A 15,092-nucleotide genomic window follows, 5' to 3' on the forward strand; every position below is an offset into this window, starting at 1 on the left:
ATAAAATGTTGGCGAATTTAGCGATGTCATAGAAGACGCTAATATTTTATGATGCTAAATTTAAAGAGAGATACAACAGACTGTTATGAAAAACTTTTGTGCAATCGTTTTGTCAGTGATTATATAAAATGAAGACACAACAATGGTTACACGTTATTGTTTAAACCAAAACGATAGCAAACGACATTATTTCTACAATTTTTTACTGCAAAATGTCAAAATTGTTCAAAAACGTTTATTTCAGGGCACCCTACAATTTAAGCTTATTCTGTTTTTCTTTTTTTAAATTTCTGATATGCCGACCTCGCTAAAGTTTTATGTCGCTAATATGTCACTTATTTGCATTTCGGTAAATTTTAACATTGCTAATACATATATTATGTCATTTTGAGAAAATAACTTTATTTTGCTGCAACACGATATAATGGATATTACACAGAGCACTTTTAACATTCTGTTTAATGGGCATAGACATGTGTAGCATTCTGACGGAATCTCTATTGTATTTCGGAGCTGTACTAACATTAGTATACCCTCACTGTAACTGCAAAAATTGGAAATTGGCATAAATTGAGTTTTGGAAATGAACTCTTCATATATGTATTATTGTTACAAGATGTAATCCTAGAAACATAATTTAAGTGTATTTATGTACATAATATGTGTCAGACATATAGAATACTAAACAAGCTTGCCTGTCATACCATTTTTATGAAATGAGTGAATAGGTTTGGTATCTGACGAGCGAAAGCAACTCAGATACCAACACTGTTCACAAGTTTCATAAAAATGGTATGACAGGCAAGCTAATTTAATTTTTATTTATTACAAACCAACTGCAAACAAGTCGCAACGCGGAAGTAAGCAGACGTCAAGACTTACTACATGTTATTTGTCTACGAATTGGGTCAGCAAGTGATCTACGTCATGACATGAGCAATATCTTACACTGGTGTGTAATAAAGAAAAAGACAACATGAAAATATGAAATACTCTTGTAAGAATGCAAACCTAAAACATGTCTTTTAAATGTTAGTAATGATATTGTTTGTACATAGTGTTTACAGGAACTCAGTTTTTAAAATGCAAAATTTCATTTTGGTGTATAATTAATATTTATCCTGCAATCAATGTATACATTGGCAGGATATGTCACTGACCAAAAATAAAGGTCACGTGACATAAGCCCGACTCGACTCGAGTATTTCAGAGTAGATTTTCAATAAACATACTCTTTAAATCATTTGTTGAAGTGCAGTAAATACAAATAATATTAAGTTTTGCGATAACAACACAAAACTTGTATATTTATTTATGAATTAGAGAGTTTAGACACACTTTTTTTAATGTGACAGAATGTAGCTAGCGTCTTACAATAATGCAGGCCTTGTGGTTTCTCACCCCCTCTCTTTATTGCTTGATCGTGTTTTTGGGGGGAGTTTTTTTTTTCTTTCGGCTGAAATTTCGTTTTATTAATTTGATTGTGATGTTTGTCATAGAATAATATCCCAGAGATATAATATCAAGTGTTCGTTTTATTTTACTGTTATACTTGTAAATGTGTAATCTTACAAAAATTAGATAAAAATCCAGTTATAATCGATCAAGAATTTGGGCTAGTGCTTTATCTTGGTGGGCTAGTGGTTTTCACAAACCCACTAGCCCTGTGGCTAGTGACTTTTCAAAATATTTGTCATACTCTGAATAATGACGTCATGCATCTTGTATGACGTCATACGGCAAAAGCCTTGCTAGGTTGACAATACTCTTATTTGCGTACACAAAACTGGAATAAATAATGATTTTTGGAATATTCCTGTAGGATTGCAGAATAAGACAGTAACCAGTTAATCCCTATATATATATATAACTAACATCAAGAGGATAGTTTTTAATAATTGCTAAACAGAAAATGAGGTAAAAATAGACTTTTGAAAAGGAATACAGATTATATAGGGATGAAGATTTGAATTCATGAGGTGTAAATATTGCATTTATTTTGTACTGAGCATCACAAAGTATTAATATTGACATTTTATTGTTCTTCGTTGTATGCAAGTGATGCTACAATGAAACCCCTTTAAACCAGACACCCTTGGAACCAAGATAAATATCCACTTTTAAGAGGGATCTGGTTTAGAGAGGTTAAGTTCTGTTCTGGTTTTTAGAAAGGGACTGTAAAATGTCCGGTTTTGAGAGAATTCTGGTTTACAGAGGGTCCGGTCTTGAGAGGTTTCACTGTAACTGGATAATATTGCAGACAGAGTTAACATTGTCTTAACTGATAATATATTTTCTATAACTTCGTTGACTTTTACAGCACTGCAGCCCACACCTGCGATTCCAACCCGTACCCCTTCCCTTTAATGTAGTAACCAGAGGAAACTATTACGAAGTGCAGATTTTAGTGTTACCTAAAAACATTTCCTGTCCTTTTCCTTCGAAAAAAATCTCCCAAGTAACAACCTAGTTTTTGAAACTCAAGTTTATTTCGGATTTTTTTTCGTTCTGAATGCCATTTCAAGATTTGTATCCTTGAATAATTAAAAACTGTGAAAACATACAATGTTTTAGCACTGCTGAGATGGTAGATCTATAGGGATGGTAGATTGTTTTAAATGAGATATATTTAACAGCACTTGTACTTGCACAGTTAACATTTGTGTGTCATTGGTAGAAGATGCTATCTGTAGTGTTAAATTCCATGGATAGTTTGGATTATAGATGGAGACTATCGGCATGGCAGGCCTTCTAGAATATGGTGGCCCGATGCCCGAGGCCAGTGTTTTTTTTATTTGGGCCAGTAAAAGTTACTTTGTGCAATCCCGATGGCAAGTGGTATAATAAAAAATAATAAAAAATCTACAACCCTACCTCCTACGATCACACAAAAACAAAAGAAACATCTACAAGTCACTTCTTTCGATTTGCTATCACATGCAATATTTCACTAACAAATAGTTGGCCACCAGCAATCTCTGACCCATCCATGACATCAATATACCTACTGATATAACTTTATTACGGTTATAAAGTGTAAACATTGGAAAAACAAAAGTTCATTGTTTTGCCGCCATTTTGTTTTTTTACACTGAAATCCAAAGATTTGTTACTCTAATACTAATAATATGCAAAACGGTAACCAGTCTTATATTAGTTTTAAAGGTTACACGTCACTATTTACAAATACTTTAAATGTGTAAATTATTAATTTAATTTATAAAATATGACATAAATTGCAAAAAAGTTTTTTTTTAAAAGCTTATAAACACAGTACCATGCCGCATGGAATAGCTTTTGAAATGTCCATATGCTGGATAACAATATTATTACCCATATGGTTAAAAATATCTTGGTACATATCAAAGTGATACGTCCCACTAAAATGCCATCGATTGGTACACTACAACCTTACAGGAATGCCAATCAAATGAGTTGAGTGGTATTAATTAAAATTGATCATGGGTAATAAATGGGATATTAAACTCGCTACCACTTCACATCATGTTTATGTCCCACGTGAAATAATTTTCATTGTCATTCGCTAAAGCTTGTGACAACTGAAAATTATTTCACTCGGGACATAAACATGAAATAGAAGCTCATTTAGTATCCTGTAAATATAATCACAACACACACACTCACACACAAATGTGCAGATGTGTAATAATAAAACCAAACCCGTATTACACTACTTAATACTGGTAGCAAGTATGAAATTGTCTGTATAAATGTTAAAAAGTTAGCTTACAAGCACTGTAAACCGGTAGTAGCATTTATCATGGTTTTTAATAAAATTATTTATTGGGAAATGATCTTATAAAACTTATTTAACAGTTGAATGTTCTTTTTTTGTTGTCATTTGTGAATAATGTGGATATTTATTTTATGCAATTGACATTGAGATTATTTGACCTTTGGTGGGTGGGTGGGTAGAAGGGATGAAAATTTATGATATATTTTATTATGGCCTAGGGCTGTTTCAAAATTGATCCCAAGGTGGTGTGACGCGCAACGTAATCACTATATTATGTCTAGGGGTTCCACAGTAATTTCTTTATGAATATTTGGTTTATAAATTGTCCCAACCACCCACCCCATACGATCAGATCTGAAACAGCCTTTTATTTAAAAATAGGGAATACAGAATACAAAGTTTAACTGTAGAGTGCACCAACATACGCAAGTCATCAAATCTGTATTATGCAAGCACCTGTTTCAAGAGGACATATGATACTCCTGTAGGTAGTGGTATTCCAATCATCAATTATCATAGAAAATCAATCGGATTGGCTTTTACTATGTGATGTTCGATTATAAAAATCCATAATCGATTGTGTGGAAAAATGTTAACTAACTGTTCCTCCAGTTTAGATGGTAACATTGATGTAACTATACAGTGGTTTGGGTTTGTTTTCATGTGTACATGAAGAGAAATTGTATTAAATACTTAATAAAGGTAAAATTAGTCATTAGCAGGGTACATAAAGACAATAGGTACATGGTTCTTGTAATTCAAAACCTGCTTACGGTCATAGAATTCTAACCAATTGTGTAATCGAAAGTTGATCGGTTGGAGCCAACCCGATTATAATCGATGATTGACGATGAAATCCCAACCGATTCCCATCACTACCTGTAAGAGTATGCCTATCAAGATTTTGACTGTATTACAAATTGTGTTTGTTACGCTTGTTACATCCATTTGGTTCTTTATCTGCTTAACATTGTCATTAATGATTCACTTGGTCTATAAATATGTACAATTGTGATAAATAATATTTAAATGCCACCATGTTTCTTGTGTTCTTAATTTGCATATAAAAAGATCCCTTGTTGCCATCATGTGTCATCTGCGAAACTGTGCTGCTTCAACAGTGGATCCGTTGTTAGGGTAGCCATTGTCCATCTAACAATGGATTCATTGATGGCGCAGCACGATTGATAGTTATAGTTGGTTCTGTTTAACGACACCACTAGAGCACTTTAATCATTAGCTATTAGATGTCGAACATTTGGTCATTCTGACACATAAGTCATCAGAGAAAATTTGCTACATTTTTCCTGATGCAGCAAGGGATCTTTTATATGTACTTTCCCACAGGAAAGCACATACCATGGCCAGTCGTTGTGTACTGGTTGAAAAACAAAACAAAACAATCAGGTGAATGGATCCACCGAGGTGGTTTGATTCTGCTACGCAAGCACCTCAACCAACTAAACTAAATCCTGCCCCTGAGATTGATAGATGCTTGCATGATTTAGTGATGACTGTGCTAAGACGAATTCATAGATGACGCAGCATGATCAGTTGACAGAGCGTGACATTGCTAAAAAGAGAATGTTGCAAACTTCCACTGGAGACTTGTGTGTCGGAATGACGAAATATTTGACATCCAATAGCCGATTATTCTTTGTTCTATATACTTTAGCGTGGTTTGTAAGCCTAGCCAATACCTACTACTATGGTATGTACTGTCTTGTCTATGGGAAAATGCATTTAAAAGAACACTTGCTTCTTTGTTGGAGTGGCAGTGGATTTCTCCTCTTGAAACCTAGTGTCAAAATAACCATGGTTTGGTATTCTGTGAAAGTGCATATATTCATCAAATATCCGTTGCTGCCTTTGGAGCTGTTGCAATGGTGGCACATTTTGTGTGGCATCAAAATGGTGTAAAACACACCCACTTTTTCTGAGTTTCTTTCAGAGTTAGAAATTGTATTGATTTCATAATGTTGCCATTTAGCAGTTTTAGCCATATGTTATGTTACTACCGTCGTCAGTAAACACTAGATAAAAATAACGAAAATATAACCATAGTAAAAAAAAATAAGAATGCTTTTATCTGGATATAAATATATATTTATTGCACAGCTCATCATATTACATTATTATCTCGTCTCCTAGCACTGTCAGTGGTCAAAGTTCAATAACATTCATCACACTGCCACTGTACAAATGTCTGTTCTTATTTTGCTGCATCAGTTTGAATTGGTCCTCATTTCTCACTTGGACAGAGCAGTCTGTGGGTCCGCCGCAGAACAATGGGCAGAGACATGTTATCTCTGTGCCATCTGAAACAGCAAAGGAAAGGAGTGTTTGTTTAATGACACCTCAGCACATTTTAAACTGGCTATTTGCCATTTTAACATTGAAATCGAATTAAGGGAGAAGAAAGGAATGTTTGTTTAATGACACCTCAGTGCATTTTAACCTATGGCTGTTTGGTTTCTTAACATATTGAAATTGAATTGAAAGAGTAAAGGAAAGGAATATTTGTTTAACAATACTTCAATGGATTTGCTGTCTAACATACTGAATTAAAAGAGAAGAGGAAAGAAAAGGAATGCTTGTTTAATGACACCTCAGCACATTTTAACCTACAACTACTATTATAATGGTTATTGATCTACAAGGTAGTACTAAACCAAATAACTTCCAGCTGGGTCAAAGTTCGAGGTGCACCCAACTTTTGATAGAGAAGTGAACACCACAAGTCCTGTGATTGGTTATAAATGTGTGTTGGTTGTAAAACATAATAGTTTCATCTGGGTAAAACAAATGTGCAATTTTATTTCATCTAGTACCAATGTGTCAAGTAGCCTTGTGCTTGAAACATGTATGGGGTACCTGTAAAAAAAAGTACTCTAATTTTGTGCGAAACTAGGGTAGTCGTAGACGCTACCCGTTATCTCAGAAAAGGGCAGCTTGACCCCCATTTTTTTCTGATTCACTTTAAGTGTAAGGGGTGGTAGTATTTATATCCGTGGCGTTTATGTCGGTTGATACGTTGCAGGTAGGAGTTTTAGCCAAATATGTTACTATTGTCGTCTATGGGATTTGATTTGGTAGTATACACCCACAAAGTTGAGTTTGTTTTGTAAATCTTCTCACCTTCCTGTGTCAATATCTTGTGTCGGATTCAACACCAGAGAGGCAAAACTGAAACAAACAGAACAGGATTCCAGTGTGAGATAAGATGAAGTAAGAATGAAATACTAATAACATGGATCCAGACAAAGATTTAGTGGCCGGAACTGATTCATTTAACTTTTATATTAAATTGAAGAATATAAAACAGCAAAATGAATGTCATCTTTTAAGTTTTATAGTCCTTTCTAGATCTGAAAATACAAATAAGATGAAAGCTTGGTGTTTGCAAAATTATTAACGCCAAAAGCCCCCAACAAATGTGACATATTTTTGAAAACCAACTTACTTGAGCAACTTTCATTAAAAAACAAAAGAGAAGAAGTTTTATATCCACAGTTCCTGATAAAATTGAAACCCAAATATACCACAGAATTTTAGTTACAATAAAAAAATACTTTAAAACATTTAAAAGACCAACTCACTTGGGTAACTTTAATAGATTTATCAATTCCTGGGCTCGACTGACTAGAATAGCGGCACCTTCCTGATCATCAGAATTGTTCACATGTTGCTTGGCAACCTTGGTTAGGCACAAGATGGCTCTGGGGATCAAGTCCTGACACCTTGTGGCCAGCTGGGAATATATAAAGCAAGAAGAAATGATACATAAATAACAATGCACCCGCCCTCATTTAATGGCCCAGCATGTACTATAATAAGGAGCTGGACAAAAGAATACCGGCTCCGAGTACACAAATGCACTGCACCCAGGGGAAGCTGGACAAAAGAATACCGGCTCCGAGTGCACAATTGTACTGCATCCAGGGGAAGCTGGACAAAAGAATACCGGCTCCGAGTGCACAATTGCACTGCATCCAGGGGAAGCTGGACAAAAGAATACCGGCTCCGAGTACACAATGGCACTGCACCCAGGGGAAGCTGGACAAAAGAATACCGGCTCCGAGTACACAATGGCACTGCACCCAGGGGAAGCTGGACAAAAGAATACCGGCTCCGAGTACACAATTGCACTGCACCCAGGGGAAGCTGGACAAAAGAATACCGGCTCCGAGTACACAATGGCACTGCACCCAGGGGAAGCTGGACAAAAGAATACCGGCTCCGAGTACACAATTGCACTGCACCAAGGGGAAGCTGGACAAAAGAATACCGGCTCCGAGTACACAATGGCACTGCACCCAGGGGAAGCTGGACAAAAGAATACCGGCTCCGAGTACACAATTGCACTGCACCCAGGGGAAGCTGGACAAAAGAATACCGGCTCCGAGTACACAATTGCACTGCACCAAGGGGAAGCTGGACAAAAGAATACCGGCTCCGAGTACACAATTGCACTGCATCCAGGGGAAGCTGGACAAAAGAATACCGGCTCCGAGTACACAATTGCACTGCACCCAGGGGAAGCTGGACAAAAGAATACCGGCTCCGAGTACACAATGGCACTGCATCCAGGGGAAGCTGGACAAAAGAATACCGGCTCCGAGTACACAATGGCACTGCATCCAGGGGAAGCTGGACAAAAGAATACCGGCTCCGAGTACACAATGGCACTGCATCCAGGGGAAGCTGGACAAAAGAATACCGGCTCCGAGTACACAATGGCACTGCATCCAGGGGAAGCTGGACAAAAGAATACCGGCTCCGAGTACACAATTGTACTGCACCAAGGGGAAGCTGGACAAAAGAATACCGGCTCCGAGTACACAATTGTACTGCACCCAGGGGAAGCTGGACAAAAGAATACCGGCTCCGAGTACACAATTGTACTGCACCACGGGGAAGCTGGACAAAAGAATACCGGCTCCGAGTACACAATGGCACTGCACCAAGGGGAAGCTGGACAAAAGAATACCGGCTCCGAGTACACAATTGCACTGCATCCAGGGGAAGCTGGACAAAAGAATACCGGCTCCGAGTACACAATTGCACTGCATCCAGGGGAAGCTGGACAAAAGAATACCGGCTCCGAGTACACAATTGCACTGCACCAAGGGGAAGCTGGACAAAAGAATACCGGCTCCGAGTACACAATGGCACTGCACCCAGGGGAAGCTGGACAAAAGAATACCGGCTCCGAGTACACAATGGCACTGCATCCAGGGGAAGCTGGACAAAAGAATACCGGCTCCGAGTACACAATTGCACTGCACCAAGGGGAAGCTGGACAAAAGAATACCGGCTCCGAGTACACAATGGCACTGCACCCAGGGGAAGCTGGACAAAAGAATACCGGCTCCGAGTACACAATGGCACTGCATCCAGGGGAAGCTGGACAAAAGAATACCGGCTCCGAGTACACAATTGCACTGCATCCAGGGGAAGCTGGACAAAAGAATACCGGCTCCAAGTACACAATTGCACTGCATCCAGGGGAAGCTGGACAAAAGAATACCGGCTCCGAGTACACAATGGCACTGCACCCAGGGGAAGCTGGACAAAAGAATACCGGCTCCGAGTACACAATTGTACTGCACCAAGGGGAAGCTGGACAAAAGAATACTAGCCTACCCTATCCCACCCCTAAATACTTGCTGCTGGTGGTCTACTTGGTACTTGGTGACACTGAAGAGGAGGATGTCGTTAACTGCACCAACAACAAGAATTGGAAAACCCCCGGAACAACAGCGCCTTGCCTACCGGTGTTTACACAATTGGACAAGTCTCCCCTGGGTTGTCATGCACACCACAGCATCATAGAGGTCTAATTAACGAGCTACTCTCGATTCACTAATGTCAAAACCTATATTAGCTCTGGAACTTTCTTTTTGACCGACCGTTCAAAATTGCGCCCAAATTCTTCAATCAAACTTGCGCATCTTTTCTCTTTTTGGCATAATTCTTGCTCCATTCAAAATTACATAGCACCATTACCCCCCCCCCCCCCCCCCCCCCCCCCCCAAAACCTGCTACCGACCACGGTCGGGCTGCTGGTGCTCACTTGCACCTGCCAGTGCAGGCGGTCCCTCCTACCCCCTACCTTTCCTGTCCTGGACAGGTGTGTGCTACAACAGCTTGCTCTGAATGTGCACGTAAAGCCCTATGACCTGACCTGACCTGACCTGATACATAAACCAGGCTTTTTGCCTATACATTTATCAGTGGTGGAAACAACAACTTCATTACTATGTCTTACCCATGACCTGTGATTGGTTCCTCCATAGTTATGACCCTGATACCACAGCCAAACCATCCATTGAAATAAACAGAAGCAAAAATTAAATGATCTGTGATGCGTAAGTTAACTGCAAGCACCATAAATATATTTGAGTTAGGAAAAGCATTTAAGGTTGTTTTAAACCTGGGTTTTTTTTAAGATGTGTAAAGAAACAAATACTACATTTGTGCCCGTTAGATTCCATTTATCTTACAACTCATTTAAAAACATATTCATCTGGCTTTTGCTGGTTACATACATTTTGAACCAACTCGCAAGATAAATGGTATTTAACATTCGACCCCTCATGTAATGTTCTCTATATAAGTGTTGGTCGGCAGCATGATTAGCTGCAACAAAGCTTGTTAGAACTGCTGATCTGACCAAACCAGTACTAACCACCATGGACAGAACTCTGATAAGCTGATGTATGATACAATAAAAATACTGTTTAGCACCAATACATTCAAAAGACAACACAGCTAGTAGCAACTTGACCGAAAATTTAAGTTCTCATTTTGTTTCAATTTATATTTGTGTTTCTATCCAATTGAGGTCCAAGCACACTGTTCTGGACACACACCTTGGCTATCTGGGCAGTCTGTATATAAAAGGCAGTGTCAATAATGTACTGTTCTTTGGGGAATGTAAAAATGGTCAAGCAAAATGTTAGATCCATAACAGCATTAGTTTAAAATGTGCTGAGTTGTCATTTAAAATTCCTTTCATGTCAAAGAGGAGAATTGCAGGTCAGTTTGGACATGCTGTAACAGCAGTTCTAATTGGCAGTAATAATATTTGTGCAAATACTATTATTTATTCTGAATTCAATTACCTTATTTTTACAGTAGGAAAGGTTCAAATAAGTATGTAAGTATAAGAAAAAATTTCACTGTCATATAATCAAAGTATGTTTTTTGTATATTAGATATAACTAATTTTCCATTAGGGGTGTGTGTTACTAATTGCTGTTGTTATGGAGATTATGGACATCATCCAGGATAATCACATGTGGAAATATAAACTAGAAGGGCTATAAAAGAAAGCTATAAAACAAATGTTACCAGAGGTGACAGAAAGAAATGTTTCATTTAACGACGCACTCAACACATTTTATTTACGGTTATATGGCGTCAGACATATGGTTAAGGACCACACAGATTTTGAGAGGAAACCCGCTGTCGCCACTTCATGGGCTACTCTTTCCGATTAGCAGCAAAGGATCTTTTATTTGCACTTCCCACATGCAGGATAGCACAAACCATGGCCTTTGTTGAACCAGTTATGGATAACTGGTCGGTGCAAGTGGTTTACACCTACCAATTGAGCCTTGCAGAGCACTCACTCAGGGTTTGGAGTCGGTATCTGGATTAAAAAACCCATGCCTCGACTGGGATCCGAACCCAGTACTTACCAGCCTGTAGACCGATGGCCTAACCACTATGCCACCGAGGCCGATCCAGAGGTGACAGATTCACTGATATCGATCCTAAATCCACTATGCGTCAGGTTAACCACATTTTTTGATTTGGTTATGTCTTTACCCCTAGACCTATTAATATTAAATATCACAACTAAAAACAGTAATTTCTCCACAGTATGAATAACATTTAGATTTAAAATGTACACTGCTCAGTTACCTTGGCTACAGCTGACATCAGTACAGACATGACCTTGGGACTGCTCCGTTCTTGTGGAGCGGCAGACGTCAGATTGGCAGACACCTCGTAGATGAGGGCCTCCAGAGTCACGTAGTACTGACCAGTGAGGTTGGCCGAACACCCGGCATGGCACTGAACCGAACAGAACTCTCCAACAGCCCACACCTAATACATTTTTTTACATAAATATCACGAAAGCCTAGAAATATGCATGCCACTTATCTACATAAGTAAAAAAAATCTTAAAAAATAGCAATATTGGTTTGAGTCTAAAAACACTTTACAATCACTTTCTCTCTTTCGCTCGCTTTCTCTTAGAAAAAATCTGAAATGAAAGCAATTTTGCATATTTGTTTCATATTAGTTTTACTACTCATATTACAGGTTGTACTGTATGAAATAAAATCCCATAGGTGACAATGTTAACGTTTGCGTTTCAAAACACTATATGCAATATATCAAACAAACTATGACCCATAAATATAAGTACTACAACCTATACCTCAAAGTATTAACTGAAGAAAATGGTACCTTTCATGGCTCATTTTCGGTATAACCAAATGTTTTTACAACACCCCTAGTTTCGGATGTTATTTGGTTTAGTACTACCTATATGTATGTCCATCTCTCCAAAAACCCAGTTACTTAACAAAAAAAAAGAAGAAAAGAAAGTGAAATAGTTGATTAATCTCGTTTTTGTAAATTGTTGACATAACCAGTTTTAATTGTCAGCCCTCGATATATGCATTTATTACGATTCCTCCTGCCATAGTTTGTGCAAGGTAAACTTAAAAATGCCCAGTTGTTACTACAATTTGAACTTGTAGTAAGTAATAAAGTGTCATAAGTTTTTTTTTAAATGTTATGATTTAACATACGAGATTTGAGAAGATATTTTCCAGCTCTGTGATATTGCGAGAAATGGCCAGGAAGTCTGTGATCTCGCTGTACTGACTGACGACGACAACTGGGTACTTTTTTATCAAACACACCAGATTTTCAGATAGCAGACTGAAAAAAGAAGAAGAAAAAAGTTCAGACTCATTAATGGTAATGTAACCTTTTAAAAAAAACAAGTACAAAGTGGTTTAGGGACATCCCTAGGGCACCAAAAACAATAAAAGTTTGTCCAATGTCTGTGTTTCTCCAAGTTAACAACATGAAATGTTTGAAAAATAAAACTTTCACATTTTGTAAAGTCAATGAATCTAGTTAAATTAAGTAGCCTGAAAATTTTAAAAAAGGTGTCCTTTGTCATTTTTGATAGCTCGAGAAGACCCAATTGCTAAAAACTGTTCTCTTTCCATTTAAAATTGAGCTGGTACATTGAACATGAACTCATATCTATCATCAAACTGGTAAATTCAACATGAACTCACTGTCTAAATGAATGAATAAATGAATGAATGTTTAACGACACCCCAGCACGAAAAATACATCGGCTATTGGGTGTCAAACTATGGTAAATGCGAAACGAAAGTTCACCAACATCAATTTGGTAAATTCAACATGAACTCACTATCTAACATCAATTTGGTAAATTCAACATGAACTCACTGTCTAACATCAATTTGGTAAATTCAACATGAATTCACTGTCTAACATCAATTTGGTAAATTCAACATGAACTCACTGTCTAACATCAATTTGGTAAATTCAACAAACTCACTGTCTAACATCAAGCTGGTAAATTCAGAATGAACTAACCGTCTAACATCAAGCTGGTAACCAATGTCTGGTATGTCATAAAGAAGACCTGACCGCTCCAAAAACACTAGTAGAAGCTGAGAAGCAAAGTCATCCCCTGCCTCTTCTAAAACAACTGAAAACCAAACCCTGAAGCAAACATAAATCTTAAATGATATAACTGCATCTGATAAATGATATAACATACAATACATCTGATAAATGATATAACATACAATACATCTGATACATACAAAAACAGACATTTATAATGGTAATCTGAATACACATGAAAGTTATAAAATTTATTATATTATTTTTATTGAATATATATATATATATATATATGCATTGCAGATACCAATGATTGTTTGCAAAATTTGCATCTGATGTTACGGTACATATTCACACACAATATTAATCCAGTTTACAGTAAAATATTTTCAGCTATTACAACTTTTGTAATGTTAAATTAAACAGTGTTTCTGGATATATGGGCCAATATTTTTAAAGCTATCTTAGCGTTACGATATCAAAAAATTGTAGTGACGTCCTAACATAGCATAAATTGCTGCAGGTAGAAAGCTTTTGTGCCATCGGTAAAACTCAACAATGGCAAAATATATACACCTGAGATACATTATCAGCCATCGTATAACATTTGCACATTTGAAATATGTTTACATACAACAGAATAATCTTTTAGTCATGTTTCTTTGCTGAAAATGTTACTTTAAAAAAAAACCTGCCATAGCCAGGCTCAAAATTGCTGTCCATCGACCGTTTCACCAATAGCAATTCTTTTTGAAATTACCATGGGAGACAAATTCTTACGTTCAAGCCTTGCATAACCTATGACTGTTTTACAATATCCATAGCGATAAGATAGCTTTGAAAAAATGGATGCTGGTGTTTATAGTAGCATGAAATGCATATTACATAGATGAAAAACCCCCACTGAAATAAATGTACAGCAAGCTTTGCATGGTCTTGAAAAGTATTGGGTTACTGGGAGCTTATCATTAAAACACAAAGACAGCAAGAGTTCTGGAGATGTGCTAAAATCTAGAATTATAGAAAAAAACATAACAGAAAGTTCTGTATCTCAGGAACTAGGAGTAGTGATTTTAATATTTGGATAGTGTTCTTCATTCATACAGCAGGGCAGGATATAGCCCAGTGGTAAAAAGCATGCCTGATGCACGGTCGGTCTAGGATCGATCCCCGTCGATGGCCCCATTGAACTATTTCTTGTTCCAGCCAGTGCACAACAACTGGTATATCAAAGGCTATCCTATCTGTGGAATGATGCATATAAAAGATCCCTTGCTACTAACTGAAAAATGTAGCGGGTTTCCTCTCTAGGACTGTCAAAACGAGCATATGTTTGACATTCAATAGCCAATGATTAATAAATCAATGTGCTCTAGTGGTGTCATTAAACAAAACAAACGTTCATTTATACATGTATTACATTGTGAGAGATGAAAATCTGTGGCTACTAGGTACACGGCTTTCTTGCCTAATAGCAAAGGAGGTTTTATTTTACATTGCACTAAACCACAACACAATCCTGTTCACCTACTTCAAACCTTCCACTAGTAAATTTCTCTATTTGCTCAGCTAGTAGAACACTACCCAGATGCAGAGGGTCAGTGGTTCAATATGCCTTAGTGGACATTCATGTACAGATCTG

At 37.4% G+C, this 15,092-nt stretch overlaps 1 protein-coding gene across 2 annotated transcripts in view; it reads right to left on the reverse strand.

Annotated features, from left to right (window-relative positions):
• Positions 1 to 5,845: 5,845 nt before the first annotated feature.
• Positions 5,846 to 15,092, reverse strand: part of LOC121378756 (AP-5 complex subunit zeta-1-like) — a 33,727-nt gene continuing 24,480 nt past the window's right edge. Inside the window, exons 14-20 of one of the 2 annotated variants that reach the window (XM_041507052.1) lie at positions 13,418 to 13,546; positions 12,589 to 12,721; positions 11,690 to 11,875; positions 10,029 to 10,064; positions 7,357 to 7,508; positions 6,896 to 6,943; positions 5,846 to 6,075 (exon numbers count right to left, since the gene is read on the reverse strand). In XM_041507052.1, the coding sequence (XP_041362986.1) occupies positions 6,000 to 6,075; positions 6,896 to 6,943; positions 7,357 to 7,508; positions 10,029 to 10,064; positions 11,690 to 11,875; positions 12,589 to 12,721; positions 13,418 to 13,546 (760 nt within the window). In that variant the 3' untranslated portion in view covers positions 5,846 to 5,999. The remainder of the gene's footprint in view (positions 6,076 to 6,895; positions 6,944 to 7,356; positions 7,509 to 10,028; positions 10,065 to 11,689; positions 11,876 to 12,588; positions 12,722 to 13,417; positions 13,547 to 15,092) is intronic. The other variant, XM_041507053.1, reaches the window with a different exon arrangement.

Source organism: Gigantopelta aegis, chromosome 8 (assembly GCF_016097555.1).
Source record: "Gigantopelta aegis isolate Gae_Host chromosome 8, Gae_host_genome, whole genome shotgun sequence".
Classification (NCBI taxonomy): domain Eukaryota; kingdom Metazoa; phylum Mollusca; class Gastropoda; order Neomphalida; family Peltospiridae; genus Gigantopelta; species Gigantopelta aegis.